The 19,843-nt window shown below is 48.9% G+C and overlaps 1 protein-coding gene across 5 annotated transcripts in view; it reads right to left on the bottom strand.

Annotated features, from left to right (window-relative positions):
* The window catches only part of UIMC1 (ubiquitin interaction motif containing 1), a 35,378-nt gene extending 19,613 nt beyond the window's left edge, over positions 1-15,765 (bottom strand). For 4 of the 5 annotated variants that reach the window (XM_086621397.1, XM_086621399.1, XM_086621402.1 and 1 more), the window contains exons 1-5: positions 15,552-15,765; positions 15,001-15,158; positions 7,861-7,951; positions 2,553-2,677; positions 1,082-2,230 (exon numbers count right to left, since the gene is read on the bottom strand). In XM_086621397.1, the coding sequence (XP_086477523.1) occupies positions 1,082-2,230; positions 2,553-2,677; positions 7,861-7,951; positions 15,001-15,150 (1,515 nt within the window). In that variant the 5' untranslated portion in view covers positions 15,151-15,158; positions 15,552-15,765. The remainder of the gene's footprint in view (positions 1-1,081; positions 2,231-2,552; positions 2,678-7,860; positions 7,952-15,000; positions 15,159-15,551) is intronic. The other variant, XM_086621398.1, reaches the window with a different exon arrangement.
* Between the last annotated feature and the right edge of the window lie 4,078 nt (positions 15,766-19,843).

A 19,843-nucleotide genomic window follows, 5' to 3' on the forward strand; every position in this document is an offset into this window, starting at 1 on the left:
CTCTAAGGCTTGTTTGAAGCTGTATCTGCTAAACCCAAGCCAAAGCGCTGTCATGAGAAGCCACATTTCAGCACAGGCTGCTCTGCACTTTTTCTGCAACCAGAAAATGCAGACATGACGTTTTTCCTAAGTGTTCAATATTACAAGACAGAATATAAATATCACAAAACAAGTTAAGTATCTTTCTAACACCAGGGTAAATGATCAAATACACTTGAAAACAGGAACAACAGAGCCGAGGCTTCAGTCATAGAGAAGATAAAGTTATACAATGATCCAGGAGTGAAGTCATTATGAAAAATGAGGGTTGGAAAAGGCTGACACAAACCTAAAATACAGCAGTAATAAATACTTCATCTGACTAGCAATCTGTTTAAACTTAGCAGTGACAGAAAGCTGCCTTCCGCTCCAACAAGAGAGCCCTGATGGAGACAGAGGCTGACACCTAGTGTCTAGCAGATCCAACACGCAAGCTGGAGAGAAGGTGTCCAACCACCAGAACAAGGACAACGAGCGCGGCCGCGATGACAGATCACCCCGGGCAGACAGAATACACCCGCGAGCATGCAGAGCCTCTCCTGGCCCCGACCGCGGGATCACAAGGGAAAAGAGCACTTGCAAGGACGAGCCACGTACGGACGCAGACGAGTGTGTAGGTGCAAAAAGAACATCACCCACATTTCCACCCGCAAAGGAAAACACAGAGTTCCCCACACGGCCACAGGTCTGTCAGCTGGTTTGCCAGAGCTGGCAGTGGTCAGCATCATCTCTGCACTCGCTGCCCTGACGTACTGCCAGGCTACACCCTCTTGAGAAGGACAAGTCAGCGGGAAGTCTTTATCACAGTGGTGCATTACTGGACGACCGCCAGGCTGCACGACGGCCCCCACTGTTTGTGAGCTGGGTACCAGCCTGCACACTCTTCCTCCCCCTTTCGCAGTAAGCTGCGCAGCTAGGGGAGGAAGCCCCTAAATCTAAGAGGAGCATTGAACAGCAGTGCCTGTTTTGCAGAAGGGACTGAACCCTAAAATGGACAGAAGAGTGAGACTGCTCGACCTTTGCTCAGTGGCAAAGCTCTTACCTGGCAGTAGCTGGTGGTCGGTTCGTCATCGGAAGTGGAGTTCTTTTCTTCTTCCATACTGTGCCCTGGACTCTCTGCCTCCCTCCTCTTTGAAGGGAGGAGCCAGGTGACGCTCTCAGACTCCTTCTGTCCATCTGGGTCTCCATCTTCTGTATCATCAGTGACCCCGTTCTCTCTGCTTATCTGCTCTCCTTTCCCAAGCTCATTTTGGCTCAAGGAAGAACTGGGCACCACTGGGTTACCAAACTCCTTCTTATGCAATAGCTGCCTCTGAGCCTGCTTCAGGCTCTTCTGGTAAACCTCCAGCTGACATAAGATGACTTTGGTGTACTGGTTGGGGTCCACCCCTTTGGGGCAGAAGGGGATGCCCCAGTAATAGTGCACTGTGTCTCTCGCCTCCTCCTGCTTGTGCTTCTCCTCCACTGCATTCAGCACACAAAGCTCAGGGCTACCGTCAAGCACCTCGTTCTGCTCTGCGGAAACACAGACTTTGGCGGTGTGTCCTGTCTGTGAGGTGTGTGCAGTATCTGCTCCTCCACCACTCCTGCTGGGGCTGCCACACTGTTCCACAGTCCAGCTTTTCCAGAGCACAGCTGAGCTCCCAGCACCAGCTTCTCCCAGAGAATAGCCAGTGCAGGGCAGAAGCTGCTCTTTTGGTGTGTGGCCTGTTGCTTCGGAAGAGCTGGATGGGCTTGTGAACAGTCTCCGAGGTGTCAGTTGCCAGGAGCGTGAAGTCACCTTGCCAAAGGTGGGACTCAAAGAGATGAGGTCGTCTCCAAGAGTGCTGGGTAACATGTTACTAGAATCACTTTTTGCTGGTGAGGAAGGCTTTTCACTTGACCTTGTCACAGGCTGGCCCTTCCCCGGAGACACGATTATGCTGGATACTAGTGAGCTTTCAACGATTTCCTGGCTTAACCTCCTCAACACTACCAGGGGGCTCCGGGCGACATCCATCTGTCCATTCCCATCAGCTCTAGCACTCTGTGAGTGGGAGCTGCACTCGGAGCGAGGGGTGTCAGGGCAAAGCGGCAGACCTTCCAGAACCTCAGAGCCTTCTTTCTCGGCAGGCTGGTTTTGGCCTCGCAGGCCCAGGGCTTCTGCAGACAACTGAGGGGTTGCATCAGAGGAGTCTGAGGGCTGACAGCTCTGAAAAACAAAATGTTGATTCTCCAAGAGGCATGTTCTCTATCAGCAGATCAAGGGCTCCCCCAGCAAACAGGCAGACATCACCCAAACTGCAGAACACCCTTCCCCAGATCAGAACTGTGTACCCCAAAACAGGGGACAGCTAAGGTTAGACTTCCTCCACCTCTCACCAGGAATAGTACAAAACAACTACTCTGCGACTGCTGCAGTTCCAGCTTGCACTGGAAACAGCCAGGCCCCCCTTGCACGGTGTGGCAAAGCAAGCACAGAAAGCAACATTGCTGAAGAACCCTAGTAAGCCTCTTCACAGAAGCACACTTACATTTAGGCTCTCAGCAATGGCCTTCCTCAAGAGCTCCTCCTCTTCCTCTTCCTGAGAATTCACTTGTCTGGCTTCTTGCTCACTCATTTTCAGGGCCAGTGCAAACTGTTCCTCTTCAGTCATCTCTACAGCAGAAGAAAAACGAAAACGTCAAATCACAGCTGCAGGTGTATCATAAACACCCAACGTGTATCCAGCATGTTGAGAGAGATGTCCAACGGTCCCAACTACCTGGGAGGAAAGCAGAGCAAAACATCTAAACTCCAGCTTTTCTGAAAAAGCGTCACCAAAACTGGAGCAGACAACACTAAATGAAAAAATTAACTCAAGCCAGGAACTTCAGTCAGGGTTTCTACAGCAATCTAAACTCCGACTCCCTGGGCGTATAACTACAATGGGACATCTTTTCTGCCCTCATCAAACAGCATGCTCTACAGCTGCAGAACGCACGTTCAAGGAGAGAGGAAAAGGACAGATTTCCAAAGTGTGCTCATTTTTGTATTGGATAGGCTCGGCAGCAAGGCAGGATAAAGAGCATATCTTCTTCCATGCGCTTTTTTACTAGCAAAATAGCACATCTCACTCCCTTCTGACACACGGATACCTGCAATACCACAGGAGACCTACCCAAGAGCAAAAGAGCTACATGTTGTTCACCCCAAGCCGCAGGTGGAAAGCTCTGTGGAGGATAATGTTACTTGCTCTGTGGTATGATGGAGGATCGCTCGTATGCATACATCCCCCTTCTGCTCACATCACCACTCCACTGCATCACTAAGTCAGTCATGCATGGGAAACAGGTTTCCTACACTTGCAACTGCTATTTCAGCAGAAAATTTTTTCCTGAAATATTCTTCCAGAGCAAACCAGAAGCCGAGACTGGCTATTTAGAAACAAAGCAGTTAGTTACTTTGGAAAACACTTACTTACTTAGACTCAATCCAACACTTTCACTATGCTTAAAATATACAATGCTTGCAGAATGAAATGCAGCTTGGAAAACAACTCAACAGCACTCTCAGGAGCTGAAAAATACATCTTCTCACTCAAAACAAATTGACAGATTTCCTTCAAAACCCACTCCCTCCTTCAGGCAGAATCCTGCACGCGCCCCCTAACGCAGGAACCAAAAGGGTCGCTCTCTGATGGACTGGAAGAGCTTTAAGAGACACGATTTGAACAGGAAGGCCACCAAAGCACACAACATGCCTTCACTGCAGCCAGCTGGAGAGACAGACATTTCCCGATACAAAGACGCATTCAGAAGTCACAGGCTCCCATTTTCTAATCCATCCTCTTCCTACCAGCTGCCACCAAATCACAGCAGCGCAGCCTCCCTCAAAGCAGCCTGGGATCACACTGGTCTTAGCACAGCCTGTGCATCACGGCACGACCGCACTGAGGTACATCCACACAGCACGGGTTTGGCTTTGCTTTGCCCTTCCCCCAGCTCATCGCTAATGGCAGGCTGGTCCTCCCCCACCCAAGCAGGATTTGAAGCATTTATGGACTGTTCCGATTACCAGACGTAGATTCCTTTACATGTCCTACTAAATCAGCTCTAAGCTTTAGGTTGGGTTGGGTTTTTTTTTCTTTAATTTCTTTAAAAATTAAGAAAGAGGTTGAAGTGAAGACAGACTGCAGTGCACTCAGGGCTCGTGGGGATCTTTTGTCCTTGGACAAAGTCACGCTATGATGTTACAGCCAGAAGGGATCGGGGGGAAAAAAAAAATAAATGCATCCTTTAATGGAAAGCACACGGCAGCCCAGTGTATGAAGGCAGCTCCCATCCTGAAGAACAGCAGTAATACACAGCGTTTCCACAATACAAACACCTCCCAAGCACTCAGAAAGTGCCTGTCCATTTGCTTCCCTGGCCCAACCATCACAGCAATCAGGCCAGATCCTGCAAACTCTGCCATGTGCAAGAAAACCAGTACATGTGACCAGTGCCCCACAACACAAGAATTTCCACGTGCTTAAATTAAAACGGAGGCTTGAGTGTTCACCAGTTCAGGCTATCAACATCCATGAAGCTTAATAAAAAGACACATTTTTTGGCGAGTTACTACTGTACATTTTGTTTTCTTCTCCCTCCCTGGCACAGCAATTTCCCCTCTGGGGACAGCGAATGTGCCAGACAAATGCTGCCTCTGGCAAAGAAACCAGCGACAAACAAAATTCACTTAGTGCACATTCCAGTTGAGTAGGTGCTCCAGAGAGGAGGAAATCTCGAGTTTAAATCCACCTGGCATTACGGTGGGGAGAGCAAAAATCAGCTCTGCTCATGCCTTCCAGGAGACCTGACCTGCTTTAAGCTGAGCAGTCTGGAGCTGACAGTGTTTTGTGCTCCACGTCTGATCATTTCTCAGCACAGTGCATTTTACTAAACTTGATGTTGATTGCACTGGTCATAATTTATGGTGATTAGAAATCCGGAGTGTTGCGTTAGGCCCCAGCCGGTGTGTGCAAACAGACCTCTGGAGCGCTTCAGGAGCAAGCACCGAACGTGCAGTGGAGGCGAGCCATGCTCCCGGAGCGTGCCGGCAGGCAGGGGGTCTCACAGCCCTTGAGAGGAACGACCCCCCTCCGTCTGGATGGACAATCTCCCTTACACTCAGCTCACACACATCGTACGCCTCGCAGAAGCCCGTTCCCACTGCCAAGCGGGGAAGCACCCACACCTCCGGCTGGGAATTCTGCGTCTCACACTTCAAAATCCACTCGACACACATCCATCCCAACACAGCACGAAATCCCAGCACCTCTCCAGGGACCAGGGCATCTAAGAAACCCACAGATGGAAAGGAGGGGTCAGGGAGAAACTGTTTTTAAGACAGTGCAGCCCTAAACAAATTAAACCATTTCAGAGCCTTTTTAAATGCTAATACGGCAATTTGCTAAGCGATTTATGTTCCATTTTGACATTTGCAAAGTGAATTAGATGCAAAACCCCACTAGTTGTAGTTCTAACACTTACTAATAAGAGATTTACTCAAAAATAATGGAAATGTTGGATCTCAGTATTTCCACATACCCAAAGTGCAATTACAGTAAAAACATTCAAATGTGCTTTAAAGCACTGACTTCCTCTGGAAAAAGAGAGACTTCTTTAGGTTTTGTATTTCCATTTATCCTGTCAGGATGAAACGTCACAGATATATTTTAGTTATGGCTTTAGGTTAAAATGAATAAAACCACAACAAAGCAAAAATGGGAGGATACGCTTTATAACCAGAGCCTGTAAATATCTGAAATTCTCCAGTTTTGAGGAGAAAGAACTTGCTCTACCCAGAAGCATCGAATCTCTACAAAAGACCAATTTGCCTCGCAATTCAAAGAATTTATTTAAAGACACTGAGAAAAATAATTACTACTTCAAATCTTAATTTGCCTAAAAGCAAACACCAAAAGTCTAATTATAGCTTCCCATAAATGAGAGAATAGATCCACCATCACACGTGTTTAAACAAGCGACCGCTCTCCGACCGAGCAGCACCGGGCACCTCCGACCTCCTGCGCTTTGAGGAGGCAGCCATGCACACTAAAAAAACCAGCAGCCTTTGCCCCAGGAAGAGAAAAACTATCATCAAGAACTTCATTATCTAGAATGCAGCAAAATCCCTCCGTTATACAAAAGCTGGAGAGCCAGCCCTGTCCCCTGTGGATTTTCTGGAGCACACTGAACACCTTTCACACAGCACCAGCTCCCGAAACCCAGTGCGCTCGACGATGCAATGAGGACATCCAACTTCAGCAACTCCCTGTTCTTAGTGCCATATGTTTTGGTCACATTTTAACGGCATCTCCAAGGGGGGTTTCAGCTTTTAGTTGGTGTTCTGTTTCTTTTGGGAGAAAAAGAAGAAAAAGAAAGAAGAACTGTTCCCCCATCTCTGACTTTGCTATCTTCCTTGTTTGACACAGGACACGCACGGTGGGTTTCAACTCCCACAAAGAGCCAGGCTGTTTCATGCTATGGCCTTAGGCCTCTATTAAAAACAATTTAATTCACACAAGTCCTCTGAGGACTGACAAGCCCAACTGCTGCTGCTTGCGGAGCACTGGTGTGCTCCATTTTGTTCAGTGATTGCTTTGGGTTTTGCAAGAGATAACATCGCTCTCATTTTAAAATATTCTGAATTTAACATGCTAGATGGACCACTGCCTTGCAGAGTGCAAGAACAGGAGAGCAGATCTGCTGGGGCAGAGCAATGGTCCACCTGCCTGGCTGTTGCTCTACAGGGAGGTACAGGCAAGCCTGGCCATGCTCAGTCCACTGAGCTTCTGCTTGTACATCCCCAGCATTCAGAAATACCGTATGCAGAACATGAGCAGGAACATCCCAGCCTGTTCCTTTTAGCATCTGTTTATACACCTGTTGTCCACGAATGCATTTAATCCCTTATTAAAGCTGCTGATACTGACCCCTCCAAACCTCCTGTGACAAAAACTTCCAGCAGTTCACCACATGCTGTGCGAAGCATTACTTTCCTTCACCCATTTTAAACCCATCTAACTCCTGCTATTTCCGCCGAGTGCACCCTGGCTGCACAAGTTGGTAAACAACAGCTCTGGGTTCAGCTGAGGCACCGCCTTCCTGGTGTGAACTTTGATCCCACCTTTCTCTCCTAACAGAGCAGCCCCAGCCTTTCCAGTCTCTTCTCACAAGGCAGCTGCTTCATCCCCTTCATGACTTGGGTCGCCCTTCTCCGGATGTACCACCGTGTCCTTGAGATGCAGAGACCAGGACTGCACACAGCGCTGTTGATGTGGGTGCACCAACATTTTATATAACAGCAAAATGACGTTATACAAATCTCTTGTTCTTAACACCCTTCCTCATGATGCCCAGCGTTGCTGGCTTCTCCGGCTGCCCCCGCGCTACGAGCTGATGATTTCAGAGAACTGTCAGCTGCGACTCAAATCTTTCCTGAGCTGCGACTGCCGGGTCAGAGCATCACAACGTTTCAGGGAAAGACAGCAGCAGAGGGGCCTGAACAGGAAAGCAGTTTGTGACTGACAGCGCTTTCAGATCGGCTTCAACCAGTTTTGAAACCCGGTGAGGTACCGACACCCTCGCACACTTATTTTGGAAGTGCACCAGTCTGCGCGCACGCTGCCTGGGGAACAAACAAGTGACAGCCTGCCTATTCAGAAAGGCAAATTTTACCCCTGAGAAGGGTCTTCTCCGAGAGCTGTGCATCCCCAGCCACATCGCAGCCTTTCTGCCAGGAAAATAATCTCTAACGCAAACAGCAGAAGCTGCTCAGCACCCGTCTACTTCCCCAGCCCCACACTCGAGACCTACGTGCAATTTTTCTTTTAGCAGCAAACTTCGTTCTATCCAGCTGCTGCTTTGTTCTCTTCCTTTGCAATCCACTCTCTTCCTTGGACTCCTGCTGTAATGGAAAAAAATATGGTGAGTGCATGCAATATGTAAGAAATACTACCAGCCCCCTCCCCCCCACTACTCAGACACAAACACTGGTTCAAGAACAAGCCTCTATTTGTGTGAAATTTGAATTTCAAACATAATTCAAGCACATTCTGTAACTATTAAAAGCTGTGTGATAAGCATAACGAGCAAAAAGAGTTACAGACTGACATAAACAGAGAACTAAGAGAGACAATAGACTTCATGGCAGTCACCACCATGCACTGCACCTGCTGCCCATGATTTTAGAGAGAATTTGTTTGGCCTTGCTAAAATACTGGTATTTGTAAGCACCCAAAGCAGAAAAACAAAACCTTTTTATAACTGAACATTACACACCTGTAAGCCAGGACTGGTTCCTGCCTCGCAGCTTCTAGTACTCTGCCCAGACAATTTTAGGCGACCAAAACTAGAATCCTCCTAACCATTTTGGGGGACCCAGGCTAATGCACCCCGAGGGCAGGAAAGCCAGCTGTATTTACTCCTGGTGCTATTCTCTCATTGTATTGCCACAAGTGTTTCATTTTTGAAGCTTGAATACTTCAAAAATTTATCGTCTCGAGGCCTCCCAGAATAATACCCACACGAACAACGGAAAGTGCTTGCTACTTTAAGCACACGGACTTCAACAAGAATGGTCACAGGCTTAATTAGCACACATTTATGCAAGTTGCTGTCCTAACAGCTTAAGCGAGGGCGTACACATTACCGAAGGCTGGCACTGGACCCCTTCCAATTTGTCTCTCTAAATCAGGTAGGATTAGAATCAAACCCAGTGTTTCAGGCAGAGACCCACGCCTGGCCAGGATGGGGCTTCGCACGGCTCCATCTGCAGCTGTTTTTTGCTGTCCATGAGAGTCACGGCAAACTGGCCACATGCTTGTGCCTCACACCACCTCCTGTGCCAGGAGGGGCGTTTCAAGACGGGGAATGTGGCTTGGGCTACTTTAATGCCAATGGATATTTTATATTATTTTCAAGTGTAACCAATTCCCGCTGTCCATTGCCCATGTTTCTGAACCTGTGAAGTCCTTTGGACTGCACCTCTGTGCTGAGTTTTGTTCAAGACATCTCCAGCTTTAGTGTTATCTGCAGATTTTATTCATGTATATACACCACTTGCTCCCTCTTACAGATCATTAATGAGGATGTTAAAACACACACAGGCCTAATATTGATCCTCTTGGCCTCAGCTTTACATCTCCCCCAAATGAGCCTCTCTTCTGTTCATCACCAGCTTTTGCTGACAGTCTTTTAGCAGGATTTCAATCCAGGAATGTTACGATCTAGACCAAATTGAATTATTTATCCAACTAAGATTTTGCAAGATGTAATATTAAGTGGTTTCCTGAAACCCTAACACATTACAGCTTTTACATCCCCTAATACCTACGCCATTCCTCACTTCCACTGATTTAAGAACCAGCTCACAATTAGGCAGCAATCATGCTCGGCAAGTCCACACACACACTCGTGCTCGCATCTAAGGGTTTTCCTTGGACTGACTCCTTCTCTTTGCTACCCAGCCTGGTTTTGGTACCCCATTTCCAAGATCTGCTGCTGTGTCTCCAAAAGGCTGCTTCGCAGCCAGATTCTCTCTTGCTATAAAATGGATGACTAGCTCACGCTCAGGAGGTGAAATCCTCTCTCTTCCAGGGCCCTGGCATGTCACCCTTTTCCATAGTTTTCCATAAGCCACTGGTTCTCCTACTCCGAATTGCCCTGCCTTGGTCTGCAGCAGCAGCCCCATGCTGACCTTCTGGGCAGCTCATGCCTAAAGGAGTGAGGAATCGTCCGTGGGATTGTATCAGGACCACACGGGTATGATGTGCTGGAGGAGGTTAAGCAACAGCTCTCCCACTGTCCCCCAAAGGCCTGTCCAACAGTGCTAAACCTATTCCAGCTTAAGACAGGGGCAATTTAATCCTAGCAGGCTCTGTAAATCCCCAGCTCTTCTCTCTAGGCATCAATCTTCCCCTCATCACTCTTGCACTTGCCGGAAGGTCAACCCTGACACTCTCATCTGCAGCTCTCTTCCAGGGCACGGATGTGATTTATGAGCACACCAAACTTTCCACCGCTGCCAGTGTCTGCTCTGTGCACAGAGACACACGTTTACAATATGCACCACAGGACAAGATGGGGCTCAAATGCCCCTGGGGCTTTGGAAGGGAACGGCATGCCCAGTGCCGGGCGGGCTGCCCGGTTTCACCGTGCAGCCAAGTATGTGCCTCGGTTCCCCGTGCTGGGTCCTGAAGAATCTCGACATTTACAACAGTGGCAGGAGCAAAATTATTGCAGGACACATGTTGTAGGAACCTCATACATTTGAGAAAGATGTTTAAATTGCTTAGCAGCGTTCTACCGAACAGCCACGGTACAGCGAACCGCTGAAGCAAATCCAATTAATCCTGATGGGCCAAAATATACACACACATCTCAATTCCAAGAATTCTTAAATCTTTATTTTTAAACCCAGAAAATAAAACATACCTTTTAATTAGGATTTATGGCTGTTTGTACCTCTGCTGGGAGAGAGCCCCGCAGGCCCCAGAGTGCTCTGCATAAATGCAGGCAAGGATGGTAGAAGCAGAAGGGGCCAAGAAAATTCAGAGAAGACAACAGGGCTTACTCTTTCTGACCCAACCTTTTAATGCTCATCTGTCTACAAGGATAATAGGAACTCAGGGGGCCACTCAACCAACTGCCTTTCTAATAAGATCACTAGTCCAAAAATAATCTTAATCAATTAAAATATTCCCAAACTGCATCCAATACTCTTAGTTACAAGGTCATCTCCAACACACAACTTCCAGGGGAAACTAATTACTGTAGCGGAGGCGAGGTGGAAACTGCGTACCTCTGCTCAGTGCCAGCCTCGATGGCGTCTCTCCTCCTTTGCCGTCAATTTAAAGCATAATGGCCAGAAGGAATCCAAATTCTCTTCCTGTGTGTCAGGCTCTGCAGTTTAATTTATGATGCTCTCTTATGAGCAATTTCACTGTCAGCATTGTACACAGATCAAGAAAAAGACAGGTTTCCAAAGCTCCCTACACATTCAGTGGAAGGCAGCTACTATTCTTCTTCCTTGTTTTTTTAACCTGCTTGGTTTCACCAGACAGCAGGAAATCAAATTCCCATTTAAAAAAATGCTTTTGCACATACTTAAGAGAACCTGACTTTGCTAGCAGAAACAGATACAGCTCCACTCGCTTCTAAAAGCCCATAAATGGAAGCCAGTAGCCAGCCTCCCACATCCTGCTCCCTCAAATCCACATCATAAACCACAGAAATCATCTTCTACTGACTCAGGGAAGGAAAGGCTACAGAAGAACGTCTCCATAGCTAACAGCACAGACTGCAAAGTCAAAGGGTCTGGGTAATTTTACTGCTCAACGGCAGTTGGGACCATCTAACAATAGGGCACAGCCAAACACCACACGTCCTGCATGGGAAATATGCAGATGAAAACCAGACTAATTTATTTTTAAAAAGCCAATTAGATGTTGGAAGTGCCACGTTTGGCTGTAGCCAAGGTTGCTGCTGAAATTAATATCACACCCTACTTTATTAGTCTCTGACTTAAGTTTAGAATCTGTTTCAGCTCTGCTCTGTCTTTCAGCTCATTAGAACAAACCTGCTGGAAGTGGAGACTTGAACAACGAGACACAACGGGGATCGTGCCAGACGTGCAGTTCCTGACACACGGGAGGGAGGCCTCTGTAGAAAAAAGGGCTTTTACTGGGCTGCGAGGAGCCTGGATTCAGACCAATCTGATTTCCGAGAAGCGAGTGCAGCAGAGCTATAGAGCCTCCTCGAAAGCATCCTCACACTGCGTTCTCCTCTGAGAATCGCAGGCACCGGGTCCCTCGGCACCACGGCAGAGCCCGTGGGGACAGCAGGGTGCTACAGCGATACTCCCGTGTGGCTCTGCTTCGCTCTGATGGTCAGGAGCGTCAGGTGGGCACTGCCATCCTAGCTGTGACGTTTCCAGCACCATCTTCTCCATAGCAAGATACCCCCTCAGGCCATGCCTGGTCCCGAGACAAGTGCCCACTGCCACAGTTGATGGAGAACAGGACAGGGTGGTGGCCGAGTATTCCAGCCAATGCCCAAACACACCTCCCTCTTTTTACCAAAACCAACATCAGATCTGGAACATCAACACACGCTGCTATTTACCCAGACTGTGAGTATCTCCAAACACAGGACTACTCAGGCAAAGGGATGCTCCACACCAAAGGGAAGACAGGCCTTGGATGCCCTGCAGAAATAGATGGCTCCTTCACCCTGGAGCCTTGTCATGTTCCTCAGGGGCTGGCAGAGCTGATAAATCTGGAAGAAAGAGCCTGTGAGACTTCAAGCAAACTCTATGAGTGGAGCCAGGTACTCTTAGACCTCCCGAAGGATCTACCCAGGAAAAACAGAGCCTTCCAAAAGGCCTCACAGCAAATCAGCAGCATTTTAGGATCAACTGCACTGAAGGCTGAAGATCAGTCAAACGGGTTAGCACAACTACTGGGCCCCTGGCTGTGCTCAATGCTCACGCTTGGCCAGGCCTTCTGCTGGGTGACAATCAACTCTCAGACATGGCTTAAAAAAAAAACAACAACCACCTTGGGAGTCAAAAAGTTTGTATCAGCAGCCCAATTGAAGCAAGAGGCTCAAGAGACAGACCAGGAGTTGCTACGCTTGGAGAGAGCTTTCTTGGGTGCTATTCAAAATGTTGCGTATTCACGAACGACCACCCATCTTTTGGCACAGGCAACCAATTCCCCACAGGATTAAAGACAGGGGAGACAGGAACCACTTTGCTCATTCGTCATGTCTCTGTTTCAGAGACACAGTCTGCACAAAGAAGGTCATCTCCTCTTGTTTCCACAAAGCCAGAGAGACTGTTCTTACTTTGCCTGATCCTTCCCAAAAAGAAGTGTTCCTGAAATCCAGGATTATAATACAGCAGAGATCAGAAAGCCCCATGTCCATAAAATTTCCTTCTGATGTAGCTCTGCAGATGCCACAGCACAGACATGAGCAAAGAAAGAAAACTTGGCAAAATAACATGGATGAGCTTGATAATCCAGCATGACTGAAAAATTCCTGGGAGAGGCAGTCTGCCAAAGATCATCAAAAGTGAGAAGCTGGAGGCTTTCCAGGTGCAGCTGCTACAAGATCTGCTGGTCTGGAAGCAGAACTAGGGACTTGTTCTATAGATACCTGCCAAGAGACTGCCAAGGAAAAAAGCCATCGAATCAATGATGCCCAAATTGTCCTTGTAGCTTTTGATTCATAAGGAACCATGTCCTAACAGATGCAAGATTAATTGAGAATGTATTGTTCTCTAAAATTGCTATTGATCTGAGCTTCCCACACCTCTTCTTGAACACGTAACAAGGTCTTACTAGAGCAAGAACAACAGTTACAAGGTTCGAAATTGAAATTCAACTTGATGTACACTGAAGAGCTGAGACAGTTACAGAAGCCAGACAGTTATTTTTTTGAGATCCCCAGTAAATCACATTTTTGGGTTTGATTTTGCAGAAAACAACACGACAAGAGACTGTGGCACTGGATCTGGAAGCTGATGACTCACAGAAAGAAAGAGACTGAACTGAATAAATCCACTCATTCAACTGACTGAACTGTTGTCACTTAACAGAACCTAATTGGCTCTTTAACGGCCTCTCTGAGCATATCGTTTTCTGTAATATGACCGATTATGCCATCGGAATTATTGTTTATAGACAAACTTACAGAACAGTCAGGGAGCCTAACCTTTTTATAGATGTGTTTTAAGAGACGTTTGTTTCCTCTTTTTCAGATACGTGCACATTGAGATGAATAATTGCAGACAATAACAGGTCCTGATCTTTTATGTACTGCAGCAGCTCTTATAGCTGCTGATTTCTTTTTTCCTTATAGGTTTCACAATAAAGGCCAGTGATGCAGCAGACATCTGAAGTTAACTTAGCATATTGCAGAGCTAAGGGTTTAACCCCACTGAACTATTACTGCCATATGTTCCATTTCTTTCAGGGAATTTCCCAACGGGAAAGAACTCAGACAATGTGAAGAAAAAACATCCAATATCATTTGCCCTACAGCTTCCTACTGTTTATTTCTAGTACTTTTCTCCTCCTCACATGATAATCGCCTTATTGTAGAGAAGCACACTGCAGATGTGGGAGCAAAAGGGCCTTGATTTAAGATCTACAGCTTGAGAGTGAACTGAAATGCTTTTGAAAATGGTGGTATTACAGAAAGCAGCTTAGGATCCCCAATCACTGGCAAGACAGAGCAAAGCCTTAACAGTCATACATAAAAAAATTATTCTAATAATTTCCTCTTGTGTACCTCGAGTTGAGGACAGATTCTCAGGGCTCTGGGTTTCCCGCAGGTGGGAGTTCCCACACTCATCCCAACGCCAGAGTACAAACGCAGACATTTCAATCTTTTAAGGTAAGGCTGATGTTTGTAAGATGATGCTAGGGATCAACAGCCTGAGCCTTTACGCCTTAGCCAGGCACACCCACACCGCAGTTCACCTTTACGCACTATGGAAGTGGGTTAAAAAGGCTTCTGTAATTCAGGATCGGTTTACCAGACACCATCTGTGTCTGAGCTACTCGCAAGCCTGTGTTCTGAATCCTTTTCTTATCTATTTGCACATAATACAGAATCATGTTTCTATGGTTTAGCTGAAAATCAATCAAATAAAAATTATGAAAAAAAGATTTGTAAAGGGATTGAGGAAAGGTTACTTTTAAATTACGTTTCAAATTCAGTTCTGAGAGGATTTGGTTATCAAATCCCAGACTCATAACTCACCCTCACGAAGCACACCATTCATTTCCCAGTCAAATAGGATTTGATTCATCTCATATGTACGGAAAGGAATGGCACAATACCCTCTGTGCAAAGCCCAACCCCGGCACACAGCGTGAGATGCCTGAGCGCTCTGCTGCAACAGCAGGGCCCAGCACAGGCTCTGGACACCAGGAGCTGATCACTGACCTCTCCATCGCTGTCAGATATAACAATAAACGCATCCACAAAACTGCGCTTCTTCTTGGCATTAGCTGGGTTCCTCTTCTCTTCCTCCTCTTCCTCTCCATCTTGACTTCGAGAGTCCAGGCCCTCTGTGGGCTTCTTCTTCCTCGGCATCCTTCACTCTGAAACAGAGGGAAAGATTAAAAGCTGTTTGTTGCCTTCCGATTTAGATTTCCCCTAACAGCCATCCTTTTTTTGCTATTTTTAGGCAAAACACTCCAGGCATTAGAACCTTATTGCAAAGCGTGGTGGATTTAGCGTTACTGAGAGCCACAGGTACTAGTGACCACTCATCTTGTTAAGAACATTTTATTACAGCTGATTGCTAAAAAGGGGTTTCAAGGGAACGGCAACACAAACCAAAGCCACTCTGAATGCCCTTGCTCCAAAGCAATGAGGCTTTCCTCTTAGCTTCTCCTGTTAAAGCTCCTCAGCAAACTGCTCCAAAGCATCACTTTGCAGCAGCTCTCCCACCCTCCAACACAACCCCAAACTCCCCCTCCTCAGCCCCACACCTTCACTGTCCCGGTGCAGAAACGAACCACGCTGTGGCAGCGGATCCAGCTGAAACTTGCACGCCGGAACAAGAAGCCACTGCAGCACAACCATTTGTCAGCTTTTATATTCAACAAAACAAGAGGGAAAGGCATGTTCCTCCAAGGATGCTTTTGCTCTCAGCACAGCAGCTCCATGGAAGGCTGCACCAGCACTACAAAAAGGGAAAACGCAGGCAATGGCAGTAGGCAAGTTGGAAACAAGACAGCAGGTTTATCCCACAGCCTGGATTTCTCAATGAGCGTCAGCCTCCGGAAGTCCTCTGCACAGACATGCCTGCAGCATTCCTATTAAAGAAGGTACTTGACAAGCAGGGAGGAACCTGCTGAGCATTATTAGTGCAACTTGAGTGCTCTGTGAACAGCACAATTGAGGGCAGGTGCCCGCACAATGCAAGCTAGTACTTCAGCATCTCCTCTTCTTGCCAGCCCATAGACTGCTGGAGCGCGATGCACAGCAAGCGTTAGCTGCTTGGATCAAAAAGGACTCGGAGGAGAGGATCGGAGGAGATCTCACGACCGGACAAGAGCAAGCGGGACAACACACAGAGTTAAACCACCCTTCCTGTCTACGTTTGCTGTTCGGTAAATACTCGACAACAACCATTCGGTGCATCCTGAGCTATGATCTAGAAGAGCCTTACAAAGCAGGCTGAGCAAAAACCAGCTCTGTTTGAGTTAGAATTGAACGTGTGCAGCGCGGTTAAGCAACAAGCCCCTCATTACACACCAGAGAACAGCAGAGCTGGAAACGCAAGTCAAGTTGGCCGGTTCCCAGACCAGTGTCCTTCCACAGGATCATTCTGCCTTCCTTCGAGAGTCACTGAAATAGCTCAAGCGTGCTGCTTAGATCTAAAATAAGAGAAGATGCAACAAAGACCTACATTACACAATACAGAGCCAAACCCTTCTCTGTAGCACCACAAAATCACAACAGCTGCTGTGTGTAGAAATACTAACGAGCCAGAAGTTCAAAATCCATCTCAGCGCTAAGAACAGCAGTGCACTGCTCCCATCTACGTCCGAGGCAGCAAGGTGAGCCTGCGAGAGGCACGCATGCATTCCCTCCCTATTTGCTGCCTTCCAACGCTCCCTTCGCCTCCCTGCCTCCTTCTTCTGCAAATACGTGCACCACACATGCCTAGAGACAAAAGATGAATATCCTGGTGACTCATGATTTGCACTGAAGGTTTGCGAGCCCTCTGAAGAGAGAATATTGTAAAATGGCATGCACAGCTCCAGAAGTGGCTGCAACCACCACTGCACTCCACAAATGTTTGTCTGTTTAGGAAGGGGAAATAAAAAAGCGCGCTGCTTTTGGAAAAGCACTGGCTCTTGCAAAACAAAGCTGTTCTGCTCCAGCTGAGCTGAACTCAGCTCTTGTTGGAATATCCTCTTTATACTTTCTCCATTTTTTATCTTTTGCTCCAAACGGTGTCTTTGCCCTCTGTCCGAGGAGTTGAGCCAAGCCTCACACCCAGCTGCTGAGACTTGCCCCCACAAAGGGCATTCGTCAAGGTGGGGCACACTCCCTTATCGGACAAAAACCACTTACACAGACAGGCGTTTTGGCATGGTGATGAGGAGAAGCACTGGAGAGGCCTGCACCTCCGGTACGTGAGCCTACGCAGTGTCACTCTGGTTTTAGAGAGACAGCCTGTAAACCAGTTTACCACTGAAACAACAAAGAGCAACAAGCAACTGCCACACTGTCTCCTTCTTTTTCCTTTTTTTTTTTTTTTTTTTTAATCCACACTGGTATCACCAGCTCTCCTCTGACTCTGCGATACATCTTCTGCTTGATGCACTGTGCTAAATAAGAGATCACCGAGAAATATCAGCTGGAGTTGTGATGAGTCACCTACCTTCAACATTTAAAGGAAAGAAAAAAAAGATGTAAGAGATGTAACCACACAACTCCCACAACATTTCTGGAAACGAAGGGACTTGTGGCAAAAAGAGTCTCTGTAAATGTAACTAAGGGAACAAGACAAGTAAGAGATCACTTGTAGCTGTGCTAGTCTGAGGCTGTGAGTAGGAGAGCGGTAATAGCTTTTATTAGACAAGCTGGTACAGCTGAGAGAAGAAAACAAGCATCAGAGCACAACCCCCCTCTTCAAGTAGGGAAGTTAAGCACAGAAGCTGTATTTTGCTTTTAGCACTCCTACAAAGGACAGTTGCTAGTACCTGAGGTGATGATACCTGCTTTCAGGCCCAGTGAAAAAGGCCAAAGACTGAATTATCTAAAACTACCTTTTCAGTTTGGCTCCCGGACTCGTTTTTCAGTCATTCAGTTTTTCTCCAACTCTGAATTTAAGAGAATTTCTTTGTAAATGCTCTGACAGCAAAGGTGACCTCCTGACAAGAGACTCGCATATACCACGTTTCTCCAGTCGCGTTTTTAGGGATATCCTTGAAGATCCCCAACTTGTGATTATTTGTCATTTTCCCTCTCATCTATCATTTTGATGAATCAGAAAGCAATTACCAACAGAATAATTCTAAATCTTGACACTACAGCTACAGACCTGCCAAGCTGTGACAGCTTGAAAAATGCTTGAAAATGAAGCCAAAAATGAATGACTCTCATCCCCGGATGAGTTTCTGAGCCATTTGAGACACAGGCTGTCACTTTGTAAACAACTCCCCCCCACCTCAGGAAGAAGCAGCACGACGCTCCCCGGCAGCACAGCGAAGCGGCTCCGTGTTCAGGCAGGTCAGCGCTGAACACTTCCCTGGAAATATCATCCCAAGACCCCCAGCTTGACCCAGCACGCAGAGCCCAGCTGATGCTCTGTGACCAGCAGGACACGAGGGCTCGCAGCACCCTGCGGGGAGAGGAACTGTGCAGAGGATTTATCCGTTTATAGAGCTGGCTTTTCACGAGAAGGGACGCAGGGACCACAGAGGCCAAGCACGCCCAAGCGTCGTGCGTCTGCAAATGCCGCTGAGCTCTGCGGGAGACGCTCACTGCTCACCTTCCCTCTAGCCCAGCCCAAGCAAGTCCGTAGGCAGCAGCTCTCCCTCCTCCAGGGACAGGCCCAGCACGGGGGGAGAGTAACCCCCTCCCCAGCACCCACCCGAGGTCCTCCCATCCCCCTCCCAACCCGCTCCCCTTGGGCTCGGAGGGCTCTGCAGGGAGATGAGTGCTAGGCTGACAAGGACAGTCAGTGCTATTCAAAAAGTGACACCTGGGGAGGAAGCATGGGGGGTTGAGGGGTCCCAGGCAGGATGGAGGGTGGGCTCGGGAGGAAGGGGATCAGCTGTAGGTTGCAGCAAACCAAAGGAAGGGAGCATGCTGGGTCACCCCAGGAGAAAGGGATGGAGCCAGCCCCAGGCGGGGCAGGAGCTTGGCCCTAGGGCCCAGCCTGGGGGCTGTCCCAGGGATGGGGCCAGGGCAAATCTCCGGGGGTCGGTTTGGGGTCCCCTCCCCAGCGGACAGCCCAGGAGAGGAGCACCAGGGTGGCCCAGGGGAAGGGACACAGCTTCAAGGCACCAAGTACCAGGGTTGCCCTCCAAGCAATACCGGATCTCCCTTCCCCTCCAGAGTCAGTGCTGGCACTGTGGGGGGGGGGGGGGGGGGGGGGGGGGGGGGCCGGTCCCCGCATCACTCGGGACGGGAGCCGGTGGGCATCCCGGGGGGTCAGCCCCGGAGCTGCCCCGGGGGCCAGGCCCAGGATCGCTGGGGAAGGGAGCGGGTCGACGCCCAGCTCGGGAGCCCCGCGGCGAATGGAAGCCGGGTGAGCCCCGGGCACGGGCCCAGCGCGGTGCGATGCGGAAAGGCCCCGCGGGGCACAGGTACTCACCGGGCCCGGGCCTCCCGCGGGCCGGCGCCCCGCCCCGCCAAGCCGCCCCGTTACGCGGCGACAGTGGCGGTGCCGCCTGCCTCCCCGCCGGGCCACCCTGCCGCGCCAGCCCCGGTCGGCGGGTCTCTCACCCGCGCTACAAGTTGGCGGCGGAGGCCTCATTGCCCTCACCCAAGATGGCGGCAGCAGCTTCGCGGCGCGTCACGTGGCCAGCGGGGCGGTGAAGCGCGGTGGCGCCATATGCGGGCGGGGCGGCGAGCTCGGCGCTGAGAGGGGTGTGCGCGCTCCGACGCTTCGTCCTGAGGAGCGGCGGGAGGGGCTAGCGCTGTCGCCGTTTTCTCAGCCGGCGCCGGGTCCCCGGGAGGAGGCGAGCGCGGGCGCCTTCAGCCCCCCTGCCTGCGGAGCCTCGGTGCCTCTAAAGTCACCCTTACGCTTAACGCTGTCACC

Source organism: Tauraco erythrolophus, chromosome 16 (assembly GCF_009769465.1).
Source record: "Tauraco erythrolophus isolate bTauEry1 chromosome 16, bTauEry1.pri, whole genome shotgun sequence".
In the NCBI taxonomy this organism is placed as follows: Eukaryota; Metazoa; Chordata; class Aves; order Musophagiformes; family Musophagidae; genus Tauraco; species Tauraco erythrolophus.